The 14,719-nt window shown below is 47.8% G+C and overlaps 1 protein-coding gene across 1 annotated transcript in view; it reads right to left on the reverse strand.

The window, feature by feature from the left end:
- The window catches only part of Ptpn11 (protein tyrosine phosphatase non-receptor type 11), a 67,954-nt gene that overhangs the window by 36,384 nt on the left and 16,851 nt on the right, over positions 1-14,719 (reverse strand). The window contains exons 2-6 of the mRNA XM_052755235.1: positions 12,808-12,930; positions 9,551-9,745; positions 6,547-6,739; positions 4,907-5,023; positions 2,089-2,202 (exon numbers count right to left, since the gene is read on the reverse strand). Coding sequence (XP_052611195.1) covers positions 2,089-2,202; positions 4,907-5,023; positions 6,547-6,739; positions 9,551-9,745; positions 12,808-12,930 — 742 coding nt within the window. The remainder of the gene's footprint in view (positions 1-2,088; positions 2,203-4,906; positions 5,024-6,546; positions 6,740-9,550; positions 9,746-12,807; positions 12,931-14,719) is intronic.

The raw sequence follows: 14,719 nt of genomic DNA on the forward strand, positions 1-14,719 counted from the left end.
AACCTACACAGAGAAACCCTGTCTCGAAAAAACAAAAAAAAAAAAAAAGATGACCAAAATTAGGTGAGGGGGACCTGTCCCATTTCCTAAAACACTTAGAAGACCCAGGGCTGGGGGCTGGAAAGATGGCTCAGCAGTCAGGACTGCTGACCCTCCACAGGAGCAACAAGCTCTCAACAGCTGAGCCCTCTCTAGTTCCTCTTTCTCTCTTAACCCTCATGCTGAAGTCTGTAAAAACACCCTTTATTTTACAGTAATTCATATGCTGGAGAACATGCCTTTTTAACTGAGTCAAAAGAAATGAATGCGGGATTGAGTGGTGCGTGAGTGTGTAGGTACTGTGGAGCACTGGTGAAAACATGCTTTAGAGAAACAGTTACGGGCTAAGGAGATGGCTCAGCGGTTAAGGGCACTGGCTGCTTGTCCAGAGGACCCGGGTTCAATTCCCAGCACCCACATGGCAGCTCACAACTGTCTGTAACTCCAGTTCCAGGGGATCTGATACCTTCACACCAATGTACATAAAATAAATTTAAAGAAATTATTGAAAAAAAAAGAGAGAGAAACAGTGAAACTTCTTAAAGAGACAAGATGGACAGGTTACAGCTCAGCGGGACAGCACAGGCGCTGCCTGCACAAAGCCCTGCATTTGACCCACAGGACCAGTAAGTACGTAAATAATTTAGAGATGACCTCGTGGCCCATCTGCTCTCCTCACACTTTCACTGACACCCTCATCCCCGTCCTCCTTCTCCCAACAAGAAACTTCTGATGGTGGAAACCCTGTCTGTCGCGCCCCCACATTGGTGTTCAAAGAGCCCATCCCAATGCCTGATACGAGACCAGACCCAAGTTCTAGTCCCTGCCCATCACTGCAGAGCAAGCACCAGGAATGTTCTAGAATGGACCCATCCCCAGGGCTGGGATGATCGGCATCTGTGCTAAAGAAGATGGGCAAGCTACTTGGGCACGCTCCCCTGTGGAATGGAGCTAGCACTTCTCTCCGAGAGCAGGCTGGCACATGCTGGCACAAACAGCTGTGAATCCTCAAGTCCTATACAAACCACGGACTAACCACTCCTGTAAAACAGAAAGTGGGAGGGGAAATGCAGGAGGGTGGGTATCTGCAAGACAGCTGTATACCAAACTATCAATGAACAAATTTAAAAGATTCTTTTTCCTTTTCTTTTTCTTTTTTTTTTTTTTTTTGTTGTTGTTGTTGTTTTGTTTTATTTGTTTTTTCGAGACAGGGTTTCTCTGTGTAGCTTTGTGCCTTTCCTGGAACTGGCTTTGTAGACCAGGCTGGCCTCGAACTCACAGAGATCCGCCCGCCTCTGCCTCCTGAGTGCTGGGATTAAAGGCATGCACCACCACCGCCCGGCTTAAAAATATTCTTTAAACTGGGCATAGTGGCGCACGCCTTTAATCCCAGCACTGGGAGGCAGAGGCAGGCGGATGGATCTCTGTGAGTTCGAGGCCAGCGTGGTCTACACAGTGAATTCCAAGACAGCCAGAACTACACAGAGAAACCCAGTCTCGAAAAACCAAATATAAAAAGAGCTGTGTGCAGGTCTGAGCGACCGAAGGAGTCTGACTGTGGGAGGGAAGAGGCCAAAGCTCTGCTCAAATGCACAAGGAGAAAAAGACAGACCAGAGGACACATGGGTCAGCAGCATCTGAGCACACAGGGCCACATGACGGGCTCACACCTGAGCAGGGCTCAGGACAGACATCAGGCCCTTAATTTCCCCGTTATTAGTGTGAACAACCCCAGGCCCTTCTCCTGGCCTTATTCAAAACAACGAAGCTTCATTTGTCTGAAGCCTCTTGGATGCCAGAGGAACTCGATCCTTTTTGTTTTTCTGGGGTCCTGCCGGTGGTCTGAACCAACAAACAGGGCTGCTAGCTCATCCATCTGAGACAAGCTGCCAACCCTTCCCAGGAACACAATGCCTTTCTGCTTCAAAGAAGTACCCTGAGTGACCTGCTCCATGCCACAACAAAGGAGCCAGACCCCAGCATAAGGCTTCTTCTCACCTGTTAAAACAGCATTTAATAACATACAAAAACAATCTGTCAGTGACTTACCTCAAATTCTTCCCAAAAGCCCTGTTTGACTTTATCTGTGGTCTCAGCTAGCTTGCTTAGCTCTCGAACCCGGCTTTCGATTTCAGCAGCATTAATACGAGTTGTGTTGAGGGGCTGTTGTGTTCAGCAGTGGTGGGAAAGGAAGAAAACATGTTTAACAGTGTTAACACAGAAAGAAAAAGACTTCACAAAGGCAAAGGCAGGATGCACATCACCCCAAATGTGTGCAAGTGTATGAGTGCCTATGCATGCATGTGTGCATCTGTGTGTATGTGTGTGCATTCATGCATGTGGGTATGTTCATGTTTGTGTGGTGTGCTCATACATTTGTGTGGGATATGTGTCTCTGTGTTCTGGTGCCTATGTGCATGTGTGCATGTGTACACGATGGTGACATGTGGAGATCAGGAGCAGCATTGAGGAGGTGTTTTTCCCCTTCCTTGTTTAGGTAGGCTGCAGGGATAAAACCCAAAAGCACCAGCACTCTCCCTGAGCCCCAAACTCAAACACTTGGAAATGTACTTTCACTTTCTCTTCTGTTCCACCAGGAAATGCCTCTTCACTCTCAACCAACATGTTAGAACTCAGCTGATACAAATTCAAACCGAGATTTCTAGACAGTTAAATCACAGCACAATTTCCAGATGAGACCACTGTCATAAAAGTGAAACAGCTGAGCTCGGGAGAGCCTGTCCTGCCTCTTGCCAGCTGCCACAGGTTGGAGAACTGGCCCCACCCCTCACCTGCACAAATCGAGAGAGCTGGCCCTGGTGGCCAGGATGCAGGAGGGCTGACCACTTCTGCTACTACACAGACCCACACTCAGGGCTTTGAGTTGATCCATCCCAACATCTGCCCCATCCACGAAGTTCGAGAAGGGGCCGGTCCTGCAGAACTAAAGCTGCAGGACCTCTGTGACACAGGGCAACAACAGGATATCCGAGAGGATTCCCAGTGAGGGTCCAGTGTTGACAGTGCAGCAGAAGCCAGAGCCTCCAACCAGACCAATGACTCACTGCAACCAACATCTGCAAGTGAAGCTGTTTGGACAAAAGGACAGACTGTGACACACAGCAGCTTCCACTGAGAGACTTATATTTGTTTGTTTTCTTTTGGGGGGAAGGCTGCAAGGAGGGAGGGTGAACATGGAGCGATGGGGAAATAAGGGGGATTGGGGTGCATGATGTGAAATTCACAAAGAATCAATAAAAAGTTTTTTCTTTTTTCTTTTTTTTTTTAAGATTCATTTATTTATTTATTATGTATACAGTGTTCTGTCTGCAGATATCCCTGCAGGCCAGAAGAGGGCACCAGATCTCATTACAGATGGTTGTGAGCCACCATGTGGTTGCTGGGAATTGAACTCAGGACCTTTAGAAGAACAAGCAGTGCTCTTAACCTCTGAGCCATCTCTCCAGCCCAATAAAAAGTTTTTTAAAAAGGGAAACAGCAAAGACTCCAAGCTGAGAAAGTGTGAGGCCCCCCCAAGGGAACTAATGGTAATTTGCAGTGAACACTTCTTTTTATGTGCACTGGTGTTTGATCTGCATATCTGTGTGAGAGTCAGAACCACTGGAACTGGAGTTAGAAACAGCTGTGAGCCACCATGTGGGTGCTAGGAATTGAACCTGGGTCCTCTTTTTTAAAGGGCATGATAGTACATATGTGTCAGCCCAACATGGAGCCAGGAGGGTCATGAGACTAGCAGGGCTACATGGCAAGACTATTTATCAAGAACAAAGGACAAAGCAGTCTACACATGTGGGTGCTGGGATGGACTTCAGTGGTGAGCACTTGCCTACCATGCACAAATCCCTGAGGCTGGACTCCCCAGCACTAAAGAAAAGAACAAAATCCTCTGTAAGGAGGCAGGCCATACATCTGTGGAGACCCACAGAGGCTCCCTAGTGAGACCTTACTCAAGGTCAGAAGATCTGAGCTTACTTTACCCAGCAGGGCTGCATAAGGGGATGATTTGGCCATGGGTGTGGTTACCAGGTGTTTTGAAGGGGCTACACTTGGCTGTACATTGTGCTTTGATCTTGAAAGGGGGAGGTCTTTTGCCTCTCCCCTTGGTAGTGGATAAAAAAATCCTTTGGAATAAACCTTGAGGCGACTGGGCATTGACCCAGGACCCTCCCGAAGCTATCCTGTGTCTCTGTCTATATGTCTATCTAATATTTCCTCATTCCTCTCTCCTCCCTGCAAGAAGCCTTTGACAGGTCAGAGCTGGACTCCGACAGACTCCCACATATATCCCAGAGTTCCAGCATGGTGTGCCCTGGTTCAACCCCAACCCCAAACACTCTATGAGGTCCTTCACTGATGTGGAAATGACGCAGCACCTAGAATTTGTTTCCAAACACTAAATGAGGTGTTCTGCCAGTGAAGAGACTAGAGACTGTATGCCGATACTCTGTCTACCCCCACGTTACGCTATGATCTTGAATGTCACCCAAGGGACCACGTGTTGAAGGCTTGGTCCCAACCGTAGGTGCTCCCGGGAGGTAGCAGAGTCTTAAGAAGGTAGGGTCTACCTAGGCTAGGGCAGGGCACTGATGCAGATCAGGGCCCTCCCTGTCTCTGTTTCTCAGCCATGTGGTAAACATCCCCAAGTGTTCCCACCATGGTAAATGTGCCACCACAGCCCAAGGCAGCAGGGCCAGGTGACTGGGGCTCCTCCTTTGAACCCTTTCCCCTATCAGCCAGTGCTCCTGTATCTTGTCACAGTGACGGGACACTGACTGGTACACATACGTGGCAGACGCCATGCCAGCCTTCTCCCGACCCTGAGCAGAGGCAGCTTCAGTTTCCTGACCTGCTTGAGCTGCAGGACTGTGCCCAGCGTCTCCACCATGGGGTTCTTCTTGTAATGCTCCACCAGGTCTGTCAAAGAGTCAAAGCGCTCTCCTCCGCCAACATCGTACTTCAGTTCCTTTCAGACCAGACAGATGGTGCTCATTATTACCTCAGGCTAGCCCACTGCCTTCCCACCCTCCTGCAGCCACTGCGTTCTCAGTGACACTTAACCTGTGTAACCAAGCCACTGGCTGTCTGGAGGGTACGATGAGAACAATACACACTTGTGTATCACATCTGTGTCATCACAGTGGAGCCACACTGGGCCTTGAGAAGAAAACCTGTCGTTGGTGACAACTGAGTGAGGGAGGAGGCCCTCCTAGTAAATCAAAGAAGCCACGGGCTGAAAGGAACATGTGTCACCTCACTTATGTGTAGCCTCCAAAAAACAAGTCCAACACACAGTGACAAGAGATCAGACGGTGGCTATGAATGACTTGGGTGCAGGAGAAGGTACTGGTGACAGACAGACCCTCCCTGTGTGGTGAACAGGCTCAGGAACCCCAATCCATCTGCAGCATGGTGACAACAGTGGACAGGGTTACATACACTGCAGATCTGCCAGGAGGGCATTTGAAGTGTTACGAGGTGATGGGTACAAAAAAACTACACTGTATTCAACTGAAGCCCAGAGACTGACTCCCGGAAACAGAAAGCCCAACATCCACAGTGCTGTAAAGGAAAGAGAGCAAGAGCAGCGGTGAAGGGGGGGGGGGGGGGCACTCAGGGGTGGAACAGGTGCCAGGTTCCATCCCAGCACCAAAGACAAGAGATGGCATAACACTTAATTACATCAAAATCAAACAGAAACTCCACACAGGCTGCCACGCGCTTCCCATCACCTCCAGACTCCTCCCGATGCCTAGGGCGGCATCAGTGCTCACATAAGTTCATGTACACAGCTGTGAAGCTAGATGGGACAAGAAAGTCTTCCCATGTCTAGACGGACAGGATGCTGAAGACTGCTGCCCCCAGGGGGTGGATCCACAGACATGGAGGGCCCAGTGCAGTGTCACCCGCCTGTGACACTCCTTAGGACAGTCAATCCCACAGAGCAGAGGCCGTGTGCACTGAAGCATCTGTCAAAGATGGACCCAAAAGAAAAAGCAGAATGGAAAACTGGGCAGGGTGGCAGCATGGCCAGGGCAGGCAGATCTCTGTAGGTTCCAGGCCTGGCTGGCCTACAGAGTGAGTTTCCAGACAGCCAGGGGTGCACAGAGAGATGCTATCTCAGAAAAACAAAAACAGCTCGGCAGTGGTGGTGCACACCTTTAATCCCAGCACTCGGGAGGCAGAGAGGCAGGCGGATCTCTGTGAGTTCGAGGCCAGCCTGGTCTACAGAGCAAGTTCCAGGACAGCCAGGGCTACGCAAAGAAACCCTGTCTCAAAAAAACAAAAACAAAAAAAGCCAACAGAAAAACACAACATCAACCAAAAAAAGAAAAAAGAATAAAAGTAACAGTGCTTCAAAACAACGAGACAGACACAGGAGAGACGGCCCTGAGCAAGGAAACTAAGCTAAGTGAATCCTGATGTGCGGGTGTCTGGCCCCAGACGCCACCGCACCAGCCCCCCAGTCCCCACCGTCCCGGGCTCTACCTGACAGCGGATCATGACGTGTGTCACTTTGGACTTGCCGTCATTGCTCTCCCCTTTGTCGTCGCCGGTTCGGACGGACAGAACGAAGTCCCCAGGGTGGCTCTGGCTCTCTCGGACAAGAAAGCTGCCATGCTTCCCCTTCTCCGTCAGCAGTTTCTCTGCTTCCTTTCCAGACAAGTGACCATGGAACCACCTATGTGTGGGAAAAGCAAACGAGCCGAGCTCAGCTGGGGTGTGCAGTATTGTCCATGTACCACACTGAGTCAGCTCTCCTCAACACAGGTTCCAGACAGACAGCTTCCTCCAGGGGACAGACTGTCCGACTAGACAGACTGCATCCCGACAGACAGGAAAATGACAAAGATGTGTTAGAAATGACAAATAAAGTTCATTTTTCTTTACTGAGACAATAAAAGTATCAGTGCTGAGATTATAGGCAATGCCACCACACTAGCCTCCACTGAATTTTAACAAGGAGCCCAGGATCATTTGAAAACAATATCCACCACATGATGGTGGTGCACACCTTTAATCCCAGCACTCAGGAGGCAGGCAGAGGCAGGTGGATCTCTGAGTTTGAGGCCAGCCTGAATATAGAGTAGAGTGAGTTCTGGGACAACCAGGGCTATACAGAGAAACCCTGTCTCAGAAGAAAAAAAAAGAAGGAAGAAAGGAAACAATATCTTCAATGCTTCCAATTTCCTTTTAAATCTCCCATCTTTTAAAAATACACTTGACTTTTTTTTTAAGTGCCTAACCCTAAAAGAACCAACTGTTGAGTTACAGGCATTTAGTGAAAAGATCAGAAAAAGTTACAAGCCTGGGCATGGTGGCACATGCCCATAATTCATGTGTGCTTACTAGTTTTTTTTTTGTTTTTTTTTGGTTTTTTTTTTTTTTTTTTTTTTTTTTTTTTTTGGTTTTTTGAGACAGGGTTTCTCTGTGTAGCTTTGCGCCTTTTCCTGGAACTCACTTGGTAGCCCAGGCTGGCCTCGAACTCACAGAGATCCGCCTGGCTCTGCCTCCCGAGTGCTGGGATTAAAGGCGTGCGCCACCACCGCCCGGCTCATGCTTACTAGTTTTATGTCAACTTCATACAAGCTAGACTCATTTGGGAAGAAAGAGCCTCAGTTGAGAAAATATCCCTACCAGATTGGTCTATAGGCAAGCCTATGGTGCATTTCCTTAACTGATGATCGATGGAAGAGGGCACTGCCCACTGTTGGCCATGCCATCCTTTCGCTGGTAGTCCTGGGTGCTATAAGAGCAGGCTGAGCAAACCAAGAGGGCAAGCCAGTAAACAGCATTCCCTCACGGCCTTTACATCAGCTCCTGCCTTGAGTTCCTGCCCTGACTTCCCTGGATGATGGACTATAAGCTGTAAGATGAAGTAAGCCCTTTCCTCCCCAAGTTGCTTTGGTCATGGTGTTTTATCATAATAACAGAAACCCTGACTGAAACACCGTACAGACTCCCTAGTGTACACAAAAGATGAGGAGCACAGTGTCACCCTCAGTTACACAGCCATCAGGAGGCCAGCCCAACCTGCATGAGACCGGGACTCAAGCAACAAATAAACAAGTTATAAAAGAGACAAGATAATCATGAATCTGTGCTCATTTTGACATTAGATAAAAATGGATCTTTGTTATAAATTAATTCAATAATCAGATTTTTCTGTATTTCTACCCTATACTTAAATGTCTCTCAACCTGCTGTCCAGTTCTTCAAACCACACTGGGTTATCAGTCAAGCTTTAATGGTATGTACCTCTTGGAGCAGGGACAGGGTTTCCCTAATAGTGTGAGCTCCCACAAGCAGAGAGCAATGTCTACATGGAACCCAAAAGACTGTACTTTAACTGTTGTACTGGAGAGTCTGGATGCAGGCTGTCCAGGGCCATGAAATGGCAGATTCTGAAACAACTCAGCTCTTAACATCGAAACCGAGTCACAGGAACAGCAGCCCTCGGAGAAACAAATGACCAGCACATAATACGGGCATCGGGGAAAGACACGATATACAGACCCAGAACCCGCGATCAGAAAGGGGCTGCAGAAGCCAAGACCAGGGCCAACCAAACAAGCACTAGCTCTCAACTTCAAACCCATGGGAAGGGCTCTACCACGTGGCAGTTCTCTGCAGACAGTCATGCTCACACACTTGGGAGATAACGTTAAAAAGAAGGTGAAGAGCCACGGGCTTAGCCTGACCTCTGTTGGTAGTGCTGCTCAACAACTGGTCTGAGCCACTATGGAACACTGCTGCTGTTTCAGCATATCTCCCAAAGCTCATGAGCTGTGGATAAATCTTACAATTAAAGCCTGTACTAAATCTACTCGGGGGAAGCGTGAGAGCCCTGTGGAATCCATGTAAGGAACACTGACCGCAGCTGCTGTGAGGGAAGGGCATTCTACAAATACTCTAACGCCATCGTTCCTACTTTAATACACCACCAGGCTGGGGACAGAGCTCAGTGTGTAGAGAGCCTCACTGGCATGACCAAGCCTGTGCTCAACCCCCAGGACCACATCAGCCAGACACAGTGAAGCACTTCTATAACCCTAGCACTCAGGAGCTAGAAGCAAGAAGATCAGGAATTCAGTCATCCTCACTACACAAGGAGTCCCAGGCCACCCTGAATTACAATAAACCCTGCCACAAACAAAACAAAACATAATGTTTTAAAAATGACAGCATGGGGAGCTGGAGAGATGGCTCAGCAGTTAAGAGCACTGACTGCTCTTCCAGAGGACCCAGGTTCAATTCCCAGCAACCACATGGTAGCTCACAGCTGTCTGTAACTCCAGCTCCAGTGAACCCGACACCCATGGCAAAACACCAATGCACATTAATTAATTAACTCATTAATTAATTGAAAAAAGTGACAGCATGAGGGACAGACACCAGCTTTGGAGTCACACAGATCCTGTGTGCCCCACAAGACAGACACGTAGCATGTAGCCCTAGAGTGCAGATTAGCGTTCACTAAGGTGTCACTGACCTTTCAGAGGTCGGGTCTGCGCAGTTCAGTGGGTACTTGAGCTCAATAACATCTCCATTCTTCTCTTTCAGCTGCCCGTGATGCTCCATGTAATACTGGACCAGTTCAGCCAAGGTGGCAAACTTCTCCCCACCATAGAGGTCATAGTAGTCCCCAGTGTTCTGAATCTTGATGTGGGTGACGGCTCCATTTCTTCTAAAATAGTCCATCGGGGGGAGGGGTGTCAAAGAGCAATACTTGGAAAAAGAGACCTCACATTAGGAGAAGATTTCACCCAAACCCTGGAACAAACCCAATGAAAAGATGTACCCCATCCCTGAAACTGGAGATCAAATCACCCCACCAACTATGCCGACCCACAGCACTGTGTCTGCCTGTGCCCTGGATAGCTTCCATTTTGAACTGCTGGCCTATTTTTACGGTATAGGTTGAGTGACAACTATTACTGTCCTTAACAATTAAGGACACACAGTTGAAGTTAAAATCAACTACCTTGGTGTCCAGCAAATCCACTCCTAATTGTTTTTGTCCAAGGCAATAATAATGAACAGATAGCAAAAGACTTTCAAAAACGGATAAGTAAAAGACAGAAACTCAAAATATTTATCACCAAGATATACCAACAGCCAGGCACCTGGAAGGCTGAGGCAGGAAGACACTGGGCTACAGAGCAAGACCATATTTAAAATAAGAAAATGTACAGGCTTGCTTGTATATAATATAAAATATATAAATATTGCCTAAAAAGTATGGTGATGCACACCTATAATCCAGCACTTGGGAGGCTGAAGCAGGGGGGTCAGAAGTTTAAGGCCAGCCTTCAATACATGAGATCATGTCTCAAAAACACAAACCAAAAGATCCAACAACAAGAAAAATAAACAGGGCCCAATGAGATGGTTTAGTGGGTAAAGGGGGCCTGCCAGCAAAGCTGACCTGACAAACCGAGGTCAATCCCCAGGACACACGTGGGAGAAGGAGAAAACCAACTCCCAAAGCGGTCCTCCGACGTGTACAGTCATGCCATGACACTTTCACACATGCACACACACCAAATAAATGTAAAAAAAAATGTTTTTTTAATCAGTACATAAAAAATGTAAATGCTAAAAAAAATTAAATTAAAAATGTGTGAGTGGTGTGCTGGCTGAGCAGGGAAAGTCTGACAGTCTAAGCCTGGTCCCTGAGAGCCACAAGAACTGTGGCAGGAGGAGGGAGCTGGGGCGGGAGGAGGGGGCTGGGGCGGGAGGAGGGGGCTGGGGCAGGAGGAGGGGGAGGGAGCTGGGGCAGGAAAAGAGGCTGTGAAGCACACACATCACACACACAAAAATAAACAAGTATATTCAAAACGTGTTAACTAACACGGAAGTCTGGCATGCACTCCCTAGAGGGTGACTGCCCAGTCAGTGCTGACATCTCTTCTGTGTAAGGCTCAGGCTGTAGTCCTACATACACCCTTACTCACAACTTTCTTTCAAAAGGTTCAAGAAGCCCACATGGTGTGGAGTGTGCCTGTAATTCTAACACAGAGGCAAGTAGATCTCTGTGAATTCAAAGCCAACCTTGAATCTATATGTCAAGTTCCAGGCCAGCCAGTGCTACTTAGTGAGACTCTGTGTCATGAATAAATATAAGACCCTGTGCTATAAAAATAAATGAATGAATGAATGAATGAATGAATGAATACATACATACATACATAAATGGCACTTCCTAAGTCTCAGATTCTAAATAAATTCCCAAGGACATGAGTTACTCATCTCTTTATGTGAAAAGTAATGTCTAGGGGCTAGAGAGATTGCTCAGTGGTTAAGAGCACTGGCTGCTCCTCCAGAGGACCCAGGTTCAATTCCCAGCACCCACATGGCAGCTCACAACTGTCTGTAACTCCAGTTCCAGGAGATCCAGCATCCTCACACAGACATACTTGCAGACAAAACACCAGTGCATATAAAAGAAAAAAGAAAAAAAGAAAGGAAGAGGGCTGGAGAGATGGCTCAGCGGTTAAGAACACTGACTGTTCTTCCAGAGGTCCTGAGTTCAATTCCCAGCAACCACATGGTGGCTCACAACCACCTGTAATGAGATCTGGTGCCCTCTTCTGGCCTGCAGGGACACATGCAGGCAGAACACTTTTTACATATAAAGAAAGAAAAAAAAAAGAAAGAAAGAAAAGTAGTATCTATAAAATCAAATCCAAAAAAAAAAAATAAAATCCATACACTGTAGTTTGAACAGCAGAATGGGTATATAGAAAATGTCATCTAGAAAGCTCTTCCATGCCTGCTCAAAGAGACTCTGAGGATGTACCACACTGTCCCCAGGATTTCACACAAACCAAAGCCTCCCAATGTCCATCACTAGAAGAATGGAGATGCTGGTATGTTTGCATCATTTGACCACCGAGGAGCCACTTCAATGAACAGTTAGATGTCCCAGCATGTAACTCAACAGCATTCCAATGGAGACATGAATTACAGAATGGTCAATGCGCTGGCAACACAAGAGCTCACGAGGCAGTCAAGTGTGCAACCCATCAGGAGGATTCATGCAACCCCTGGACAACACCTTCCTCTGGAGAAAGGAGGGAAACGGGACTGGGCAGGGGATTCCAGGGGACCACAACTTCCTCACAGAGGTTTTCATTCTTGACAAAGGAAAGTGATGTGAAGAACCTTACAAAGCCTGTTCCCCATGACAAAGTCCATAGCAAAAAAAGAAAAACACTGGAGGCAGGTCAAAGGTGAGGAGCCAGGACTCAGTCCTGGAGGCTCCGGGTGTATCTCTGCCCAAGGAATGCTTGGTCACCGCTGTGAGCAGAAGCCCATCAGTCCTTTCCACTACTTCCCAAGGCTGTGACTCTGGGTGACCATAAAAGTCATGGAAACAGGGGCTGGAGAGATGGCTCATTGGTTAGGAGCCCTGGCTGCTCTTCCTAAGGACCCGAGTTCGGTTTCCAGCACCCACATGGTGGCTCACAACTATCTATTACTCCAGTCCCCTTCTCTAGCCGCTGTGAGCACCAAACACACAGGGCGCACATACACACACGTAAGCAGAACATTCATACACATAAAATAAAATCTTTAAAAAAAAAAAAAAAAAAAAAGCATAGAAGCAGGCCAGTGCCCTGAGTGCTCCACAGTGCAGCAGATGGGCCCTCAAGCTCTGAGGGAAGGTGTGAGGCGGCCAAATGCTGCCTTGCCCTTCCTCTGGAAACACCCTGAGTATCTGTCTTTCTTTACCTTCCAACTTACCTAACGGACAGAGTGAAGTCTCCAGGGTTACTCTTACTGGGCCTTGCCAAAAAACTGCCATCGACTCCTCTGGTCAGCAGAAGATTCTCTGCCTCCACACCAGTGATGTTGGGGTGAAACCATCTGGAAGGAGGAAAAATGACATTGAGAAGCAGAGGCCTCAGTAGCACCCACACCACCACAGCTGAGCGCCCTCACACCATGTGGTGGAGGCCTGTGAGCAAGGGCTGACAGCCAGCCTCCAGGCTAGCCCTTCCCCTCTCCTCAGTCCCTTTTTCCTGGGTGGGACATTAGCATCCTGCCATCCTGCAGGCCCTGGAGGTGGGAGAGGGGCATGGCCAGTGGGGCTGGGCTGTTCACACAATGCACTAGTGGGTCTGTCTGCCCCAAAAGATCGTCCACATGGTCAGGAAATTGTGTGCATGCAACAAAGCCAGGCAAACACAAACTACTTCATGAATAAGGACAGGTGCTGAGGCTCACAAGAGCCAAGTTCTCACTGCTGGGGGGAGGGAACCAGAACACTCGCAAGGACCAGACTGCAAAGGGAGACACCCATGTAAACTCAACATCCTAATACCTATGTAGAGACAAATACGTAAGTATATGAACAGAACAAGGTGTTTCCAGAAATAAATATAAGTTGCCTCCCCCACAGAATACTTGTTCAAAAAAAAAATCTGATAAAGCATCACAGTAGAGAAATTTAACAGAATTTTTTTCTTTTTTTTGAAACAGGAGTCACGATGTACCCAAGGCTAGCCTAGAACTCAGACTCTCCCACTTGCAGCCTCTAGAATAAGACTAGAGGTGCATACCACACCCAGAGCAGACACTATCTTACTCAACTGGCAGTCTCACCTGTTAAGAGGGAGCAAACTGTGCCTCCAGATCCCACACTAGGAGCTTCAAATACAATGTCCTTCAGAACACAAAAGTGACCACTTGGATGCCATTCACTTCAAAAGATTCCCCCTAGTTTCCAGCAAATTCTCCCTCATGTGGCTGGAGAGACGGTTCAGCAGTTAAGAGTGCTCATTGCAAAGAAACCTGAGTTTAGCTTCCCCCAGCACCTACATGGTGGCTAACACAACAATTTGTAACTTGGCTCCAGAGGATCTGATTCCCTCTTCCGCCCTCCAAGGGCACCCATACTCATCCCAGAGTGCAAGCGCGCATGCACAAAATACTTAAATAAATAAAATATTTAAGATCTCCTTCATGGACTTAAATCACCAAGACTCATGTTAACTGAATCAATGCTCAGGCTAAACGACCCTGTGTCTTTAGAGACTGACATTTCTAAATACTCTCAGGAAATGAGAGTCAATATTAAATGTTAGGAACCAAGGCCTGGGGCTGTATCCCAGTGGCAGAGTGCTTGCTTAGCATGCATAGGACCCTGGGTTCCACTTCAGTCCTGCATTAGTCATACCACAAAAACCAGGGGAGGGGCGGGGTACACACCCTAATCTCAGTACTTGAGAGGTAGAGGCCATCCTCAGCTACAGCCTAGGCTACAAGAGATCCTGTCTCAAAAAAAAAAAAAAAAAAAAAAAGCCAGGTGGTGGCAGTCCACGCCTTTAGTCCCAGTATTCAGGAGGCAGAGGCAGGTGGATCTCTGAGTTCCAGGATGACCGGGGCTACACAGAAACCCTTTGCTGGAAAACAAAACAAAGAAAGAAAACGTTTCGGCTGCAGCTTCTCTGAACTGTGGTTCCCATTGAGGTGCTCAGGGCCCCAAAGGAGTCAAAAAGCTGTTAACGGTGGGTTTCCAGCTCTTCAGGTTTTCAAAAGGCATAATGGTACTCTTGCCTTACCCACACCAGCTAATTACTACATTAAGTCTCTTTTACTCTTGTCTACCAAACCTCCGTGTTCACTTGGCGTGGTAGTCTAAAGCTGAGAGGCA

Source organism: Peromyscus californicus, unplaced genomic scaffold (assembly GCF_007827085.1).
Source record: "Peromyscus californicus insignis strain IS unplaced genomic scaffold, ASM782708v3 Scaffold_2__1_contigs__length_46816999, whole genome shotgun sequence".
Lineage (NCBI taxonomy): Eukaryota > Metazoa > Chordata > Mammalia > Rodentia > Cricetidae > Peromyscus > Peromyscus californicus.